Here is a 14,607-nt window from a genome sequence, read left to right as displayed (position 1 = left end):
GCCGATTCACAATCAAACTCCGAGTACAGCCACACATTTTGACAGATAAACGCAGGTCTGATTGCTGCCTGTCGGCTAAGCGCTCGAGCTAGCGGCAGTTAGCTGCTCAGATCAGGCACCACAGATAGACATGTTGAAACTTTTGTGAATATGGACATGCTGCACAATGTTAGCTCTGTTAGACTCTCCACAATTTATCTGTTAATTTCACGTGAGACTAGCAGTGTGACTTTCTCTGCGCCGCAAAGCAAAAGCATTTCAAGCGTTTGCTTAGCCGGTTAGCCGAGACCTACAGCAAAAGGGAGAAATAGGTCCTCCGCAAAGCCGATTCACAATCAAACTCCGAGGGCAGCCACACATTTTGACAGATAAATGCAGATCTTACTTTCACCCCAGGTCTGACTGTTGCATGTCTGCTAATCGCTCAAGCTAGCAGCAGTAGCTGCTTAGCTAGGCGGCAATATGGACATGCTACACATCTTAGCTCCAGATACTCCAGAGGTCTACAGCTCAGCACTGGGTGTACAGCCTAACGTTAGCTCCTACAGCCATGTACTCCACACTTCAACACACGGTAGCAGCTTCCTTGTTTGGTTTTACACAACAAATTCACAACTCATAGAGCATACTTACAGGTTGAGATCCCGAATCTTCAGGTTTGTCCAACAAAGGGAAAATCCAGAAGTGAAGTGTTGCCAGTTTGTGAAGCAGTCCTCAGGAAAATACAGGGAACACAAATTCCAGGTTGTATTGTGGAGGAATTGTATCAAAAATAAACTCCAACCACGTCCTCTTTGTTCCTTTGTCCTTTGGCAGTCCAAACCAGGGCCATTTCTGGTCACAATGAAGAAAGCAGCATCTCCTAGACATGGCGTCTCCTCAGGTTCAAACTCTGCACTCTCTCTCTTCCGCCTCAGCTTGAAGTAGGTGTGTTTGGGGGTGCGGCTCAGGCGGGCACTGTGTGCCATGAACGCTATTAGGTAACTAGTCACAGAAGTAGAAGTGAGAACAGCTGGAAATTCAAAACGAGCTGTTTCAGCGCAGGTCACGTGATGTGTGTCTGTGGGGAGAGAGAGCTCCCTGTAGCCTGGACTTTTTTTTTTTTTAACTTAGCAGACCTTATAGAGGCAGAAAAATGCTATATAACACAATAATAAGAGGGAAAACCCCAAAAAGCATAATAGGTGTCCTTTAAAACTTACTGGTGGTCATGTGATCTGCAGGCAGTGACTCCTCAGTGGCAGAGAGAGGAGCAGAGGACAGGAGGACTGATACTAACTGATGTCTGTGTTCTTTATTCTTTCTAAAATTCACTCAATATTGTGATGTCAGGAAAAAACACTTGAATGAAAGCTCATAATAATAAGCTCTAAATCCAAAACAACGCCTGACAAAGCATTGTGAAATAGATGTGTCAAAACGTTAAACTAGCTCCAACATTTTAACATTAAAAGAAAAAGAAGAATGTCCAAATCCCAAAACTGAAACCCAATTACCTACCCAACGAATGAATATATTAATAGTCGATACTTGGGTTCAGCAACCATTCACCTGTCTGTCAGACAACCATTAAAAAGCTCCATTTTCAGAGGAGAAAAGGTTGGATAGTATGGAGCAAAGGCCAAAACTGAGAGAACATATTTGTGTTTTCATATTTGTCTTCATTAATGTGGACATGGTCATAGTTGTAACTGCAACTCAGAAGCACAGGTTCATCCTAGCAGGGGTGTCACTGACCAGGATGTAGGTGACAAAAACCACCACACCAAGGGAGGAGACCCATGTGAGTCATTCCATTATCACAACAATGATTGTCAACATGAGAGGCCCTTACAGAACCACTGTATTAGGCTGGGCCACAGTCATATGAGCAACAGTACATTTGTTATGAAGGGATAGTGTCTATTGCTGAGTGATGAAAGCAGATGAGCAAACTGAAAACAGACTGCAGTAGGGCTGTAGTCTCCTGGTCGACTAGTCTATTATTTGGTCGCTATGCTCTCATCCGACCAAATTCTCATTAGTCGAATAATCGCTGTGTTACTTTCATAAGGAGAAAAGTGCTACATCAATAGCTTTCCAGGATTAATCCATTATTTCCTGTGACAGGAGGACAGGCTAAGTTACCTGTGAAAATGGGGGTGTTGTTGACAGAAAGTTGGACTCGACCACCCTACGCTCAGCATCACGGTGACGCAGACCACCTGTCAGTTTCTGTGTACCAACACCAATCCCTCAGTGGAAACGAAGCTTGTATTTACTTGTACTTCACAGATAGAAACAATGAATTGTAAAGACAGTAAGGCCTCCACTAAAATAGCATTTTAAGTCGTGTGTGTGATTTATCCTTCAGGGATTTATACTTCAGGATTTATCCTGGCTTCATATAAGCAGAGAAAATCTCCGCTCGTTACTAGGCTAATTTATACAGTGTAAAATGCCATAGGCTGGTGCTAATAACGTTAGCATGTTGTATTTGCTCGGAAAACGTGTTTAGTATAAGACAGTTGTTTTGTCGGTGAATGTTGTGAGTTGTAATGGAGCCAAATTATGTACCGTTACCTTTGTTACATGTTGCTGTTGTCCCTGGTTTTATATGAGAAGAGGAAAAGATCGCTAGACGCTAGGCTAATTTATACAATGTAAAACGCCATAGACTTGTGCTATTAACGTTAGCATGTTTTATTGGTGGGGGAAATGTGTCCAGATAAAGACAAGTGCTTGTCTGTCAGTTCTGCGATTTATAGTAGGGATGCACCGAATATTCGGTAACCGAATATATTCGTCCGAATATTGCAAAAGACACACATTCGGTATTTGGTGGAATAAGTGAAAAGCAAGGCCGAATAATAGCGGCGTGTTTTGATAACGCAATCAAATAGCATGCAGTGACGGACGGAGTAAAATGTCGCCAGTGTGGTGATATTTTACTCAGTCCGTCACCGCACTGGCATTTGTGACTAAAAATAGTTTTGTGCAAGCAAAATAAATCATTCAGCACGCTGTGCGAGCACAGATTTCAACCAGCAGCAGAAACGAAAGGCGAATCCCGCCGGTTGTGGGTTGAACGGGGGTCACAGACACAGACAGGAATGTATTCCTGTCAAATACGGCGGCCATAGTACTCCGCAGTGCAAGATAACAGCTTACTGGCGACGGAGAAGTCCGGCTCCAATAATGTCTTGGCGTCTTCTTGGCGTCATGACTGGCCAAAAGTACTTGGACAGCTCAGCTGTGGCAGCACACAGGTATGTGACATGTCAGAGGAGAAACGAGCTGTTCACATTTCTCTCTTTGTGGCAGGTAATGGTCCACAAACCTCAGCGCATTTTAGGGACTGTTCTTTACTTATGAAGGGACTGTTCTTTACTTGTCAGAGGAGGAGGGTGGCTGGTTGATTTTTATTGTATTTATTTTATTTTGATCCTCCCTATGTCAATCACTTATTGATGCTGCTTTTGAAGTATGAATAAGTCAGTAAGTAATTTATTCCATTGAAGTATCATTGATGTATTATAGAAAAGTGAAATATCTTTTTATAAATGACAAAAGGCACATCTGCCTCATTTTCGCTGTGGTTTCGTGATACTACTCAGAACCATAATACTTTCACTGGTATCGTACCATGGGTCCCAATTTTGGTACCATGACAACACTAATCTGGAGGTGGTTCATCTGCAAAAACTTATGAAAAACTAAACAACGGTAATCGGTATTCGGCCAAGAGTTTAATTTTATTCGGCTTCAGCCACAAATTTTCATTTCGGAGCATCCCTAATTTATAGTGAAGCTAATTTGTGTACTTGTGTTTGAAATTGTCTCTATTGAGCCATATTTAATGTGTGTTTTGAATCAACTATATAAATTAAGTTTGATTTGAACTAAACTTTACAGCACTTAACACAGTCCTCCACCGCCGACTAGTGTTTTGGAGGTGTAACTGCAGAGTGACACAGACACCACCTCAGAAGTAAAAATAACGTGCAGATTTTTTTCCCCACGACTAATCGATTAGTTGAAGATTATGTGCGACTTTAGACGACCAAGATTTTCTTTGGTTGACTACATCCCTAGACTGCAGTCAGTTACTGCGCGGGAACATTTAGTTCATGTTAAAGCTATAGGCTTTGTAAAGGTTGACTCCACCTTTAATCCTTAAAACCAGCAGCAGCCGCTGGGAAACTCTACTCTAATTTCCCAACCCCACACTTCCTTTCTCTCCTTGTGTCTCCTGCCCTCTCTCCTTAAGGTCCATCACATCCCTGCCTGTACTCCTCAGTCTCCCACATAAATGTAAACTTTGGCCTGCCTGCATCCTTCATCACTGCCCTGCCTCCCACCACCTCTCCCAAATAGCACTACTACTTTTCTCCAACAGGGTGCGCCCGCCAAGCCTGATGAACACCGCAACTCTCTAGGGACAAACAATTCATGTGACCACGAGGAAACTTTGACAAGACACTTGGAACTCAAGGGGAAATAAAAACTCTTTTTGGACCAAGTTGACTGAAATAAAAGAATGCACTCGGGCTTCAGCAGCAGCCCCTCCCCCTGCCCACCTTTTATTCTTGCAGTGTTGAACAAAAGCCCGTTTTACACTGCCAGATCTTCTGCGAAGGTTGGGCCATTTTGCAGGCAAGCTGCAAGTGTTTAGACCCACAGAGCCAGATTGGCGAGTTGATCCAAGGTGCCCAATTTTCTGCCGCGTAGAGGTAAACATATTGGCGGAACCTTTTTGATTTAAAAAGGAACAAGGCACCCTTCCGCCACGGGAGGGGCTGTTGATGACCTGTGGGAGGAGCTGTTGATGGTGCCACACATACGACCGACTGGCGGTGGACTAACAGGAAACAGCTGATAGCAGGAATGAGCAGCTAGTAGCAAGAGAGAAACGCAAACCTGAAAGACACTGTAAAGATGAGCAACTGGGGAGACAAGGAATTGCGCGCCCTCCTTGCCCTCGCAAACAAAGAGGCCATTAACCGCCAAATGATGGGAATAGTGAAGGATGGGCCAAGTTATGAGAGAATCGCCGAGGGACTGACCAGTCGTGGCTTCCCTCGGAGCAAAGTGCAAGTATTATATGTATTGTACCTCATTGTTTACATCTGTTACACGCTGAGCTGCACATTTTGTTACTTGCTCACGCCCCCCATTGCCCCGAAAAAGGCACATTCTGTATGAAAAAATGGAGGCAGGCAGCATTTCGCTGCACTCCCCGATTTTGTTTTTATACTGCCAATGCTGAATGAAGACTGATTGGGCTTTCCTGCAAATTTGTACAATAAAAAGGGCTAAACAGATTGTTTAAAGACAATACTATCCTTCAGACATTCAGCTCTCTTTGTTTGCAAATTTGCATAACTTTTCCACATGGGCTACCTGTTTCAAAGATGCTTTCTGAGCTGCAGCTCCCTTTAACTTCTGAATGACTTGCATTTAATTTAGTGCTGAAAGTCACCCATTTATGGTGTTATCACAGCATTACACAGCTTGAGAGGAGTTTTCCTTTCACTGGGTTATTGAGTTTATCTCCCCTAAGACAGCCCATACCACTTTCTGAACAATGGGAACATTTTACAAAGCCTAAGCCTTACCTTGGGCCTACTGAACAAGGCTCAGAAGTTTAACACTGTTTATGTGGTGTTGAATAACACAGCTTTAGGCGAGTAAAGGCCTGGTGTGCAGCCCTAACTGGTTCAAGTACTGTCCAGACAGAGTTCTTACTAAACCTGCTTGAGCAACGGAGCTCCTCGCTGTGCAGCAAGCCTGTGCCCCCACACACTCAGTGAGTTGCAGAAGAAGAGGATGCTGACGTTGCTGTTTGGCTCTTAAGCCATGTTCAAGGGCCCATCTGGGCCTCATGTCTGGGATCAATTACAGGTTACAACAGAGACCGATGATCCAAGAGAGAAAAAACATGCTTATAATATGATCTCCACAGCTGAATGGAGCTTCACGTTATCTTTGGTCCACTCATCCTTGGTGTTCTTCAATCAGGTCCCCATTAGCTTCCAAATAGTGGTCACAAGTCTGCCTGGGTTACACACTGAAAACAAGCATACTGCCCATATATAACAGCCGAGGATTACACAATCAATCACAGAAATCCAGTCACTTTTGAACACTCTGGTTCAGTCAGATGGAAAGAGACCGACATAAGAAGGAAGTGAAGGAACCATAGATGTGTTGTGCTCTAGCCAAAATAATCTGCCAAACTTTCCCTACACCTGAGCTGTAATGGAACTGGTGCCTTTCATGTACCCCAAGAAAGGCTGCACCATATACAAGGCCTTTTTAAACAGGAATTGTGCAAATTTGCAGGAAAGCCCAATCAGTCTTTTTTCAGCATTGGCAGTATACAAAATCAGGGAGTGCGGCAAAATGCCGCTTACCTACTTTTGTTTATACAGAATGCACCTTTTTCGGGGCAATGGGAGGCGTGAGCAAGAAACAAAATGTGTAGCTCCGCATGTGACGCAAACAGTGTCATTCCTTCAGCGATTCTCTCATAAGTCGGCCCTTTCTTCACCGTTCCCGTCATCTGACAGTTAATGGCCTCTTTGTTTGCGAGGGCAAGGAGGGTGCGCAATTCCTTGTCTCCCCAGTTGCTCATCTTTACGGTGTCTGTCAGGTTTGCGTTTCCCTCTTGCTACTAGCTGCTGGCTAATTCCTGCTATCAGCTGTTTCCTGTTTATCCACCGCCAGTGGGTCGCACATGCAGCGTCATCAACAGCCCCTCCCGTTGCAGAAGGCCACCTCGGCCTGTTTAAACAAAAAGGATTCCGCCAATATGACTACCCTATGAAGCGGAAAATTAGGCACCTCGAATCAACTCGCCAATCCGGCTCTGTGTGTCTAAATGCTCGCAGCTTGCCGGCAAAACTGAACATTCGCGGAAAATCTGGCAGTGTAAAAGGGGCTACAGACGACTGTCTCATCAGTGAACACCCTGCTGGTCATTACAACTCAAGTTTGGTTCAGAGAGGTCCTGTCAACCGTTTAAATGTAAAACAGTAGATGTTGAAGCAAGCAGGGTTTTCAAGCTACAAGGACATAACTGACGGTCAACATTCTCATGAGCTTGACAGACTGGTCCCATTGTTCCAGCATGTTCCCATTTTTCACTTTCCAAGTTTGGCAGCAACAAAAGTTGGTGAAAACGTTTATCTTAATTGGCAGACAATGCAAGGAACTTTAAATTATTAAATGCAATGAGAAATCTAAATGTAATAGATTTAGATAGTATTGACAGGGTTGGAAATAAGCACCAGCCACCAGCCAAATGTTGGTAAAATATGCAAGTGGCTGCTATATTTGCTTCACTCACTAGTTATTAAAAAAACCGATGTTATTATTCGTAACATCAATTTCTCACCTGGGTCAAGTCCTGGTCCGTCAACAGATGCAACTCCCGTGGTTTGAAGCAGTTTTGACATTTACTTTTATTGAAGAAATTCGCCTGAAACTTCCTACAGGGGGTTTCCTTTGCGGCAGACATTATATTTCGCCTCTTTGTTAACTCCCTGGATTTATGTTCCTGGATTACTTAGATACTTTTTGCACGTCTCTTTTATCCCAATTTCGAAAAAGCTCCAGCACTGCACTGCATTTCCAAATAAAAGACCAGCCTGTAGTTCAATTGTTCGGGGACAAGGCTCAAATCAAACGCTTCTGTTGTCGGTTTAGTTGTATTCCGTGGCTGCTTCCCAATAAAAGATGACCTGCCATCAAGCCAGTCTTGTCATCGCTCAGTCAGTGACACATGCTTTTGGGTACATGGCCTGCAACCACAAAGCGCAGTCTCGAGAAAGGTGGCTAATATCCTGTTAGCTTGGCACTGGATTTCAAGATCAATAACGTGATGGCGAACGCCATAAAAACATTTGCAGTTATTGCCTTCAAGCTCCGAGGTGATATTGTCCATTAAGTAATAACAGACTCCCATGTGAAGGTCCCAAACCAACAGAAAGATTGAAGTCAATCAGCAGGCTACCTTTCCAGTCGCAGCAGTCATTCTATGCGAAGTTCATTCGGTGCTCCTTTGCTAGGCTATGGTTAGCCCGGTTAGCTAACTCGCATATAGGCTAGCTAATGAAAACCCCTGCCGTCAGTGGCCGGCGTCTTCAACTTGACTTTTAAAAAAGACACAGTCCGAATATCCAAACGGTTCCGATGTTTTTCTCCCGGGTCGAGATGCTGCATACAGGGGAAGCACCTCTTGGTCAGTCACAGGGGGCAGAACGGGTATATTGGATTTGGTTCCATGACAAGCCTAGTTAGCACCAAGAGGTTTATTTTCTTCTCTCCCAACGGAGCGAGGAGGGGGAGGAGAAAGGAGGGCACACACACAAGCTCCTGGAATTCTGTGGAGTCTCGCGATGACTGTCACTGTCGCCGCCCACAGAGAGAGCGCTGATATCGTGTGTTTCTCAAAGTCAATAGCCGTTTCTCAATACACAAGTCCAGCAGTTTTGACTTGTGGACTTGGCAAGTTCGGACTTGGCAAGTCCGCGCGAGAGTCCGGACTTCCCAAGAACGGGAGGACGGGAGTACACTCATTTCTGCTTTCGAAACAGCAGCGAACTTGATGATGTCACCACCTCCGCTCGCCTTGGCTGTTGTACTGTGTTGTATACATGCATTTAGAATAAAACAATATAAACACAGCCCAGCCTGCGTCTTTTCATAGACATTATAAGAAATTAATGTGTATGTTTTTAACGTTTCAACATATATAACTGCCATACAAAAACATATAAATAGCCAAAATAGTTTAATAAAATGTCTTATCCATCACTGCATTTGTCTCATCATTATGCTTTCTGTCTACATTTTTATGGAGACTTGACAGTTTACTTGGTACACCTAGAAAAAACAAAAGCAGTTTAATATTGTATTAAGTCTAACATTTTATTGAAGCGTTGAGTTGTAGATTGTGGTGCTGTTGAACTGTACTGGATTATACTGACAGCAGTTTCTCATTTAGTCTATCCTCACCAATATAAATGGGATCAAACAGGTCAGATGTTAAGAGGAAAATTTTATTCAGGCACACTTCAGACATCAGGTATACAATTCATATCAGATAATCAATATTTAAAATGCTGTTGAATAAATATTACATAAATACAATTAATCTTTAAATACAATAAATTAATTACAATAAATTTTTAAATTAAAATCATTATTGAATGGTAAAAACACATAAATAAGCAAAAGAATACATACAAAGAGCAATTACATTAACAATGTTACAACATTTAATAATATAATAATATATCTTATATACTGAGACTGAATATTGCCCATTAGACATTCCCCAAACGAATTACATTTCATACTTAACCACTCCAGAGATATCAGTGACGAATTTAAAAGGACTACCCGAGAGAGGCTGCTCTCGGTGGGGCAGCCTGAGCACTCATACACATATGTTTATTATCTATGAGCGCTGACACCGCTGTCATCGAGCGGACCTCACATTCAAGTGGGCTCTGTATTAATAGCCTACATCGACCACAGGTTTGAAGTTTAAACTACGCATGAAAACACTAAGTTCCATGACAACACAACAGTAACATATCGGTAATTATGGCTTACAATTGTGCGCCTTTCCCTCACTTGCCATTTCTGAAGATTGTTGCGAAGTGCATGGCTGTCTGAAGTCCACACAAGTCTGCTCCGATGCATCCCCGGTAAAAGGGGCATGGCGAGAACACATCTGGGCATTTGGACTGAACTTGGCTAGATGTGAACTTTGGCTGCGGTCGGAAAGTCCCTCCTATCGTGTATTCCTAATCACTATTCCTTGACCTCAGTGGGAAACGTCATGAGGTCAAGGAAAGATGAGTAGAGCCGTTTCTCAATATGCGTTCTTGAGCGGACTTGTGACATGTCATCAGTCACAGCCCAAGTACTGTTCCAATTCAAAGTTCACATCTAGCCAAGTGCAGTCCAAATGCCCGGATATGTTCTCGCCACGCCCCTTTTACCGGTATACCTGATGTCTGAAGTGTGGCTGAATAAAATTTTCCTCTTAACATCTGACCTGTTTGATCCATTTATATTGGTGAGGGCAGATTAAATGAGAAACTGCTGTAGGTATAATCCAGTACAGTTCAACAGCACCACAATCTACAACTCAACACTTCAGTAAAATGTTAGACTTAATAGGCCTACAATATTAAACTGCTTTTGTTTTTTCTAGGTGTACCAAGTAAACTGTCAAGTCTCCATAAAAATGTAGACAGAAAGCATAATGATTAGACAAATGTACTTAAGTACAGTAACTATTTACTCAAGTAGCTACTGTACTTAAGTACAAATTTGATGTACTTGTACTTTGGGTATTTCCATTTTGTGCTACTTTATACAAAGGGAAATACTGTACATTCTACTCAAGCTACATTTATTTGATAGCTATAGTTACTTTTAAGATACTTTGTTTTATGTGTTTTAAGTTTCATATTTACAAGTTGATGTGCGTTGTTATACACTGAACAAAAATAAATGCACACTTATTTTTGCTCCCATTTTTCATGAGCTGAACTCAAAGATCTAAAACATTTTCTATAAATAGACAAAAGACCATTTCCCTCAAATATTGTTCACAAATCTATCTAAATCTGTTAGTGAGCACTTCTCCTTTGCCGAGATAATCCATCCCACCTCACAGGTGTGGCATATCAAGATGCTGATTAGACAGCATGATTATTGCACAGGTGTGCCTTAGGCTGGCCACAACAAAAGGCCACTCTGAAACGTGCAGTTTTGCTTTATTGGGGGGGGGGGGGTCAGAAAACCAGTCAGTATCTCATGTGACCACCATTTGCCTCACGCAATGCAACACATCTCCTTCGCACAGAGTTGAACAGGTTGTTGATTGTGGTCTGTGGAATGTTTTACCCAGTTCTAAGCAATAAGGCAAACACAGGTTCAAGTACTACAAGACAGACATGGCTCAAAAGCAAATCAAGATTTATTAAGAATTGTATAAGCAAATAAAATACTATTAAACTGGAAGTGTCTGTAGAGGGAAAAGAAAGAATTAGTAATGGGCAATGAAGGCAAGTCAAAGTTATGGAAGGATGTATGAAAATTTATTACAATTTATTCTCTTAACAATAACTTTTGTTTAATTAATGAAAACACTTCTAGAGTAGATGATTAAAACTATCAAAACGGAGAGAGGGGAGTGAGTGGAAGCCAGCAAGGGGGAAGCAAACTACCAAAGGAAGTGTCCTAGGAGTGCACTTACCCACCACTCATGAACTCACAGCAAACACACGGCAAACAGGTGCAGACTATCGTGTCCCAGTGCCCTTATCACTACAACAGAAAGGTGCTGGGAACCACCCAGGGTGCCTAGCCTCCACCGCTAGCAAACAACCACTGCACTGTAAGGAAAAAAAGAAAATGTTACCCAAGAAACAGCTAAAACTGTATTAAACCAGTTGGTTCAGGCTAAAAAGGCAATTTTAATCATTTCAATAGAATGTCATAATTCAAAAGTAATGGCTGACTCAAAGTAAACTAAAGATGAGCAACCTGGAACAAAACCGAACCTAAAACCAAACCAAAGCTAACAAAACAGACAAAACACTCATTTAAAACAAAACAGCAGCTGATCGTGTCTGAGCAGGTACTACAATTACCCTGATGTCCTCCAGTCAGTTTGGAACAATTCACCACTACAAAAGAAGCAAATACAATGTTAACACATTTTGTGGTTTGTGGAAGTTAGACATTGTTTAAAAAGTTAACAAACCTCAAATCAATTTCAGTGGACACCAAGACGACCAGGCCATCCGTGCAAAACAGGCAGTAAACTATTTAACACAAACACAATGTAGCTTCTGTTAAAATAAAGGTCACTACTCAAAGTAAAACAGGCTAAAATGACCTCCAGGCCACATTACTCACCTCAGAGACATAACCATTTGGCAGCCGGCAGGCACAGACAAGGAGAAAGGCAGCCTTCATGCCACAGGTGTCTTAAATAGGCTCTGCCAATTTAGGGGCGTTAGGAAAGGGGAGGAGTTGACCTACTTTTTGGAGAGGCTGCAGTCTACAGCCTCTGACTCAGATTCTGTCTGCTACACTTGCAACATGGGGCCGTGCATTATCATGCTGCAACATGAGGTGATAGTCATGGATGAATGGCACAACAATGGGCCTCAGGATCTCATCACGGTATCTCTGTGCGTTCAAAATGCCATCAATAAAATGCACCTGTGTTCATTGTCCATAACATACGCCTGCCCATACCATAACCCCACCGCCACCATGGGCCACTCGATCCACAACGTTGACATTAGCAAACCACTCACCCACACGATGCCACACACGCTGTCTGCCATCTGCCCTGAACAGTGAAAACCGGGATTCATCCGTGAAGAGAACACCTCTCCAACGTGCTAGATGCCATCGAATGTGAGCATTTGCCCACTCAAGGCAGTTACGACGATGAACTGCAGTCAGGTCGAGACCCCGATGAGGACGACGAGCATGCAGATGAGCTTCCCTGAGACGGTTTCTGACAGTTTGTGCAGAAATTCTTTGGTTATGCAAACCGATTGTTGCAGCAGCTGTCTGGGTGGCTGGTCTCAGACGATCTTGGAGGTGAACATGCTGGATGTGGAGGTCCTGGGCTGGTGTGGTTACATGTGGTCTGCGGTTGTGAGGCCGGTTGGATGTACTGCCAAATTGTCTGGAATGCCTTTGGAGATGGCTTATGGTAGAGAAATGAACATTCAATTCACGGGCAACAGCTCTGGTGGACATTCCTGCAGTCAGCATGCCAATTGCACGCTCCCTCAAAACTTGCGACATCTGTGGCATTGTGCTGTGTGATAAAACTGAACATTTTAGAGTGGCCTTTTATTGTGGCCAGCCTAAGACACACCTGTACAATAATCATGCTATCTAATCAGCATTTTGATATGCCACACCTGTGAGGTGGGATGGATTATCTCGGCAAAGGAGAAGTGCTCACTGACACAGATTTAGACGCCGTTTACACGTTGCTGGCTATTTTCATAAACGGACATTTCACCGTCTCCATTTTCAAAAAGATCTTCGTTTACTCTTACCCGTGTATATATACACAAGAGCATGCCAAACCTGTAGGCAGCAGTGTAACGAGAAGCTCATGCCTTCCATGTATCCATTGTCACCACAGCAACATAGGTCGCACTTTTTACACAGGCGCAAGTTCCGGCGCATACTGTGACGTGGGCTGCCTATAACTCCGTTTATCTCCGTTTACCTCAGTTTACATGCAAACACGCAACCGGAGTTTTCCAAAATCTCCACTCTGGCTGGAGTTTTTAGAAAGACTCGTTTTCAGAGAAGAAATCTCCGTTTGCGTGTAAACGAAGGGCACAAACGAAGGAAGATGTCTCCGTTTATCAAAATCACCGTGTACATGTAAACGGCCTCCTAGAAAGATTTGTGAACAATATTGGAGGGAAATGGTCTTTTGTGTGTATAGAAAATATTTTAGAACTTTGAGTTCAGCTCATGAAAAATGGGAGCAAAAACAAAAGTGTTGCGTTTATATTTTTGTTCAGTGTACATTAGACTAGTACACCAGTGAAAGGTGTTAAAATTTAGTTCTACCATGACAACATTTAAATACTGCTTACATGTAGCCTACGTTGATCAATTAATAGGCTACTCAATACATATTCATGTATATGATGATAACAACACTTGAAATTGGGTCATTCTGCATAATGAGTACTTTTAACTTTTCATTCATTCATTTCATTCGTCTCATTATGTCTCATCCTCATCCTCCGCCTCATTTTCCGCTGTCTCTCTCGGATCTGCCTCCTCAGCTGGGCAGCCTCCTCCTCAACCTGCAGGTACAGAAATCCTGCTGCAATAACTGCACCAAGACGCCTTCTCAGATCCATGTCCGTTATCAATTTTTGATTTCCATCTCGCCAATGCTCAATAATAACCACCAACTCTCCACAAACTTCCCCCCGCACCTGACTTTTGATTATTATCAGAGGCCAGGTGCGGGAATTGGATAGGCTATAGATTAAATATGATCAAGCTGCGGGGAAAAGGTTTTATAAGACATTTTATTAAACTATTTTGGCTATTTATATGTTTTTGTATGGCAGTTAGCCTATATATGTTGAAACGTTAAAAACATATACACATTAATTTCTTACAATGGCTATGAAAAGACGCAGGGCTGGGCTGTGTTTACATTGTTTTATTCTAAATGCATGTATACAACACAGTACAACAGCCAAGGCGAGCGGAGGTGGTGACATCAAGTTTGCTGCTGTTCCAAAAGCAGAAATGAGTGTACTCCCGTCCTCCCGTTCTTGGGAAGTCCGGACTCTCGCACGGACTTGTCAAGTCAGAACTTGCCAAGTCCACAAGTCCGAACTGCTGAACTTGTGTATTGAGAAACGGCTTAGGAGAATTCATAAGGAGTTAGGAAAAGAGAACCGCAGACCTGACAGAATCTGACCGCACTTACGCTGGGCTACGTCATCATGCGACGGCAGATGTCAATGACGTAAGTCGACCGTGGTCAAACTACAGTTTACCGAAGATGGACTACAAAAAGCGCATCTCAGA

The 14,607-nt window shown here is 42.9% G+C and overlaps 1 protein-coding gene and 1 long non-coding RNA gene across 7 annotated transcripts in view; both read right to left on the bottom strand.

Annotated features, from left to right (window-relative positions):
* LOC125880983 (myosin phosphatase Rho interacting protein) overlaps positions 1 to 8,360 on the bottom strand; it is a 164,615-nt gene extending 156,255 nt beyond the window's left edge. For 2 of the 6 annotated variants that reach the window (XM_049563858.1, XM_049563857.1), the window contains exon 1: positions 7,379 to 8,360. In XM_049563858.1, coding sequence (XP_049419815.1) covers positions 7,379 to 7,501 — 123 coding nt within the window. In that variant the 5' untranslated portion in view covers positions 7,502 to 8,360. Of the gene's footprint in view, positions 1 to 633; positions 985 to 7,378 lie in introns of all 6 variants that reach the window. The other 4 variants (XM_049563859.1, XM_049563856.1, XM_049563861.1 and 1 more) reach the window with 4 other exon arrangements.
* A 2,685-nt stretch (positions 8,361 to 11,045) lies between these two features.
* LOC125881034 (uncharacterized) lies at positions 11,046 to 11,956 on the bottom strand. The gene is made up of 3 exons (XR_007448187.1): positions 11,926 to 11,956; positions 11,771 to 11,831; positions 11,046 to 11,693 (listed from the first exon to the last, which is right to left on the bottom strand). It is a non-coding gene; the product is annotated as an uncharacterized LOC125881034 (long non-coding RNA).
* Between the last annotated feature and the right edge of the window lie 2,651 nt (positions 11,957 to 14,607).

This window comes from Epinephelus fuscoguttatus, linkage group LG20, assembly GCF_011397635.1.
Source record: "Epinephelus fuscoguttatus linkage group LG20, E.fuscoguttatus.final_Chr_v1".
Lineage (NCBI taxonomy): Eukaryota > Metazoa > Chordata > Actinopteri > Perciformes > Serranidae > Epinephelus > Epinephelus fuscoguttatus.
Note: the sequence above shows the minus strand (reverse complement) of the source record. Positions and strands in the feature narration are given on the sequence as shown.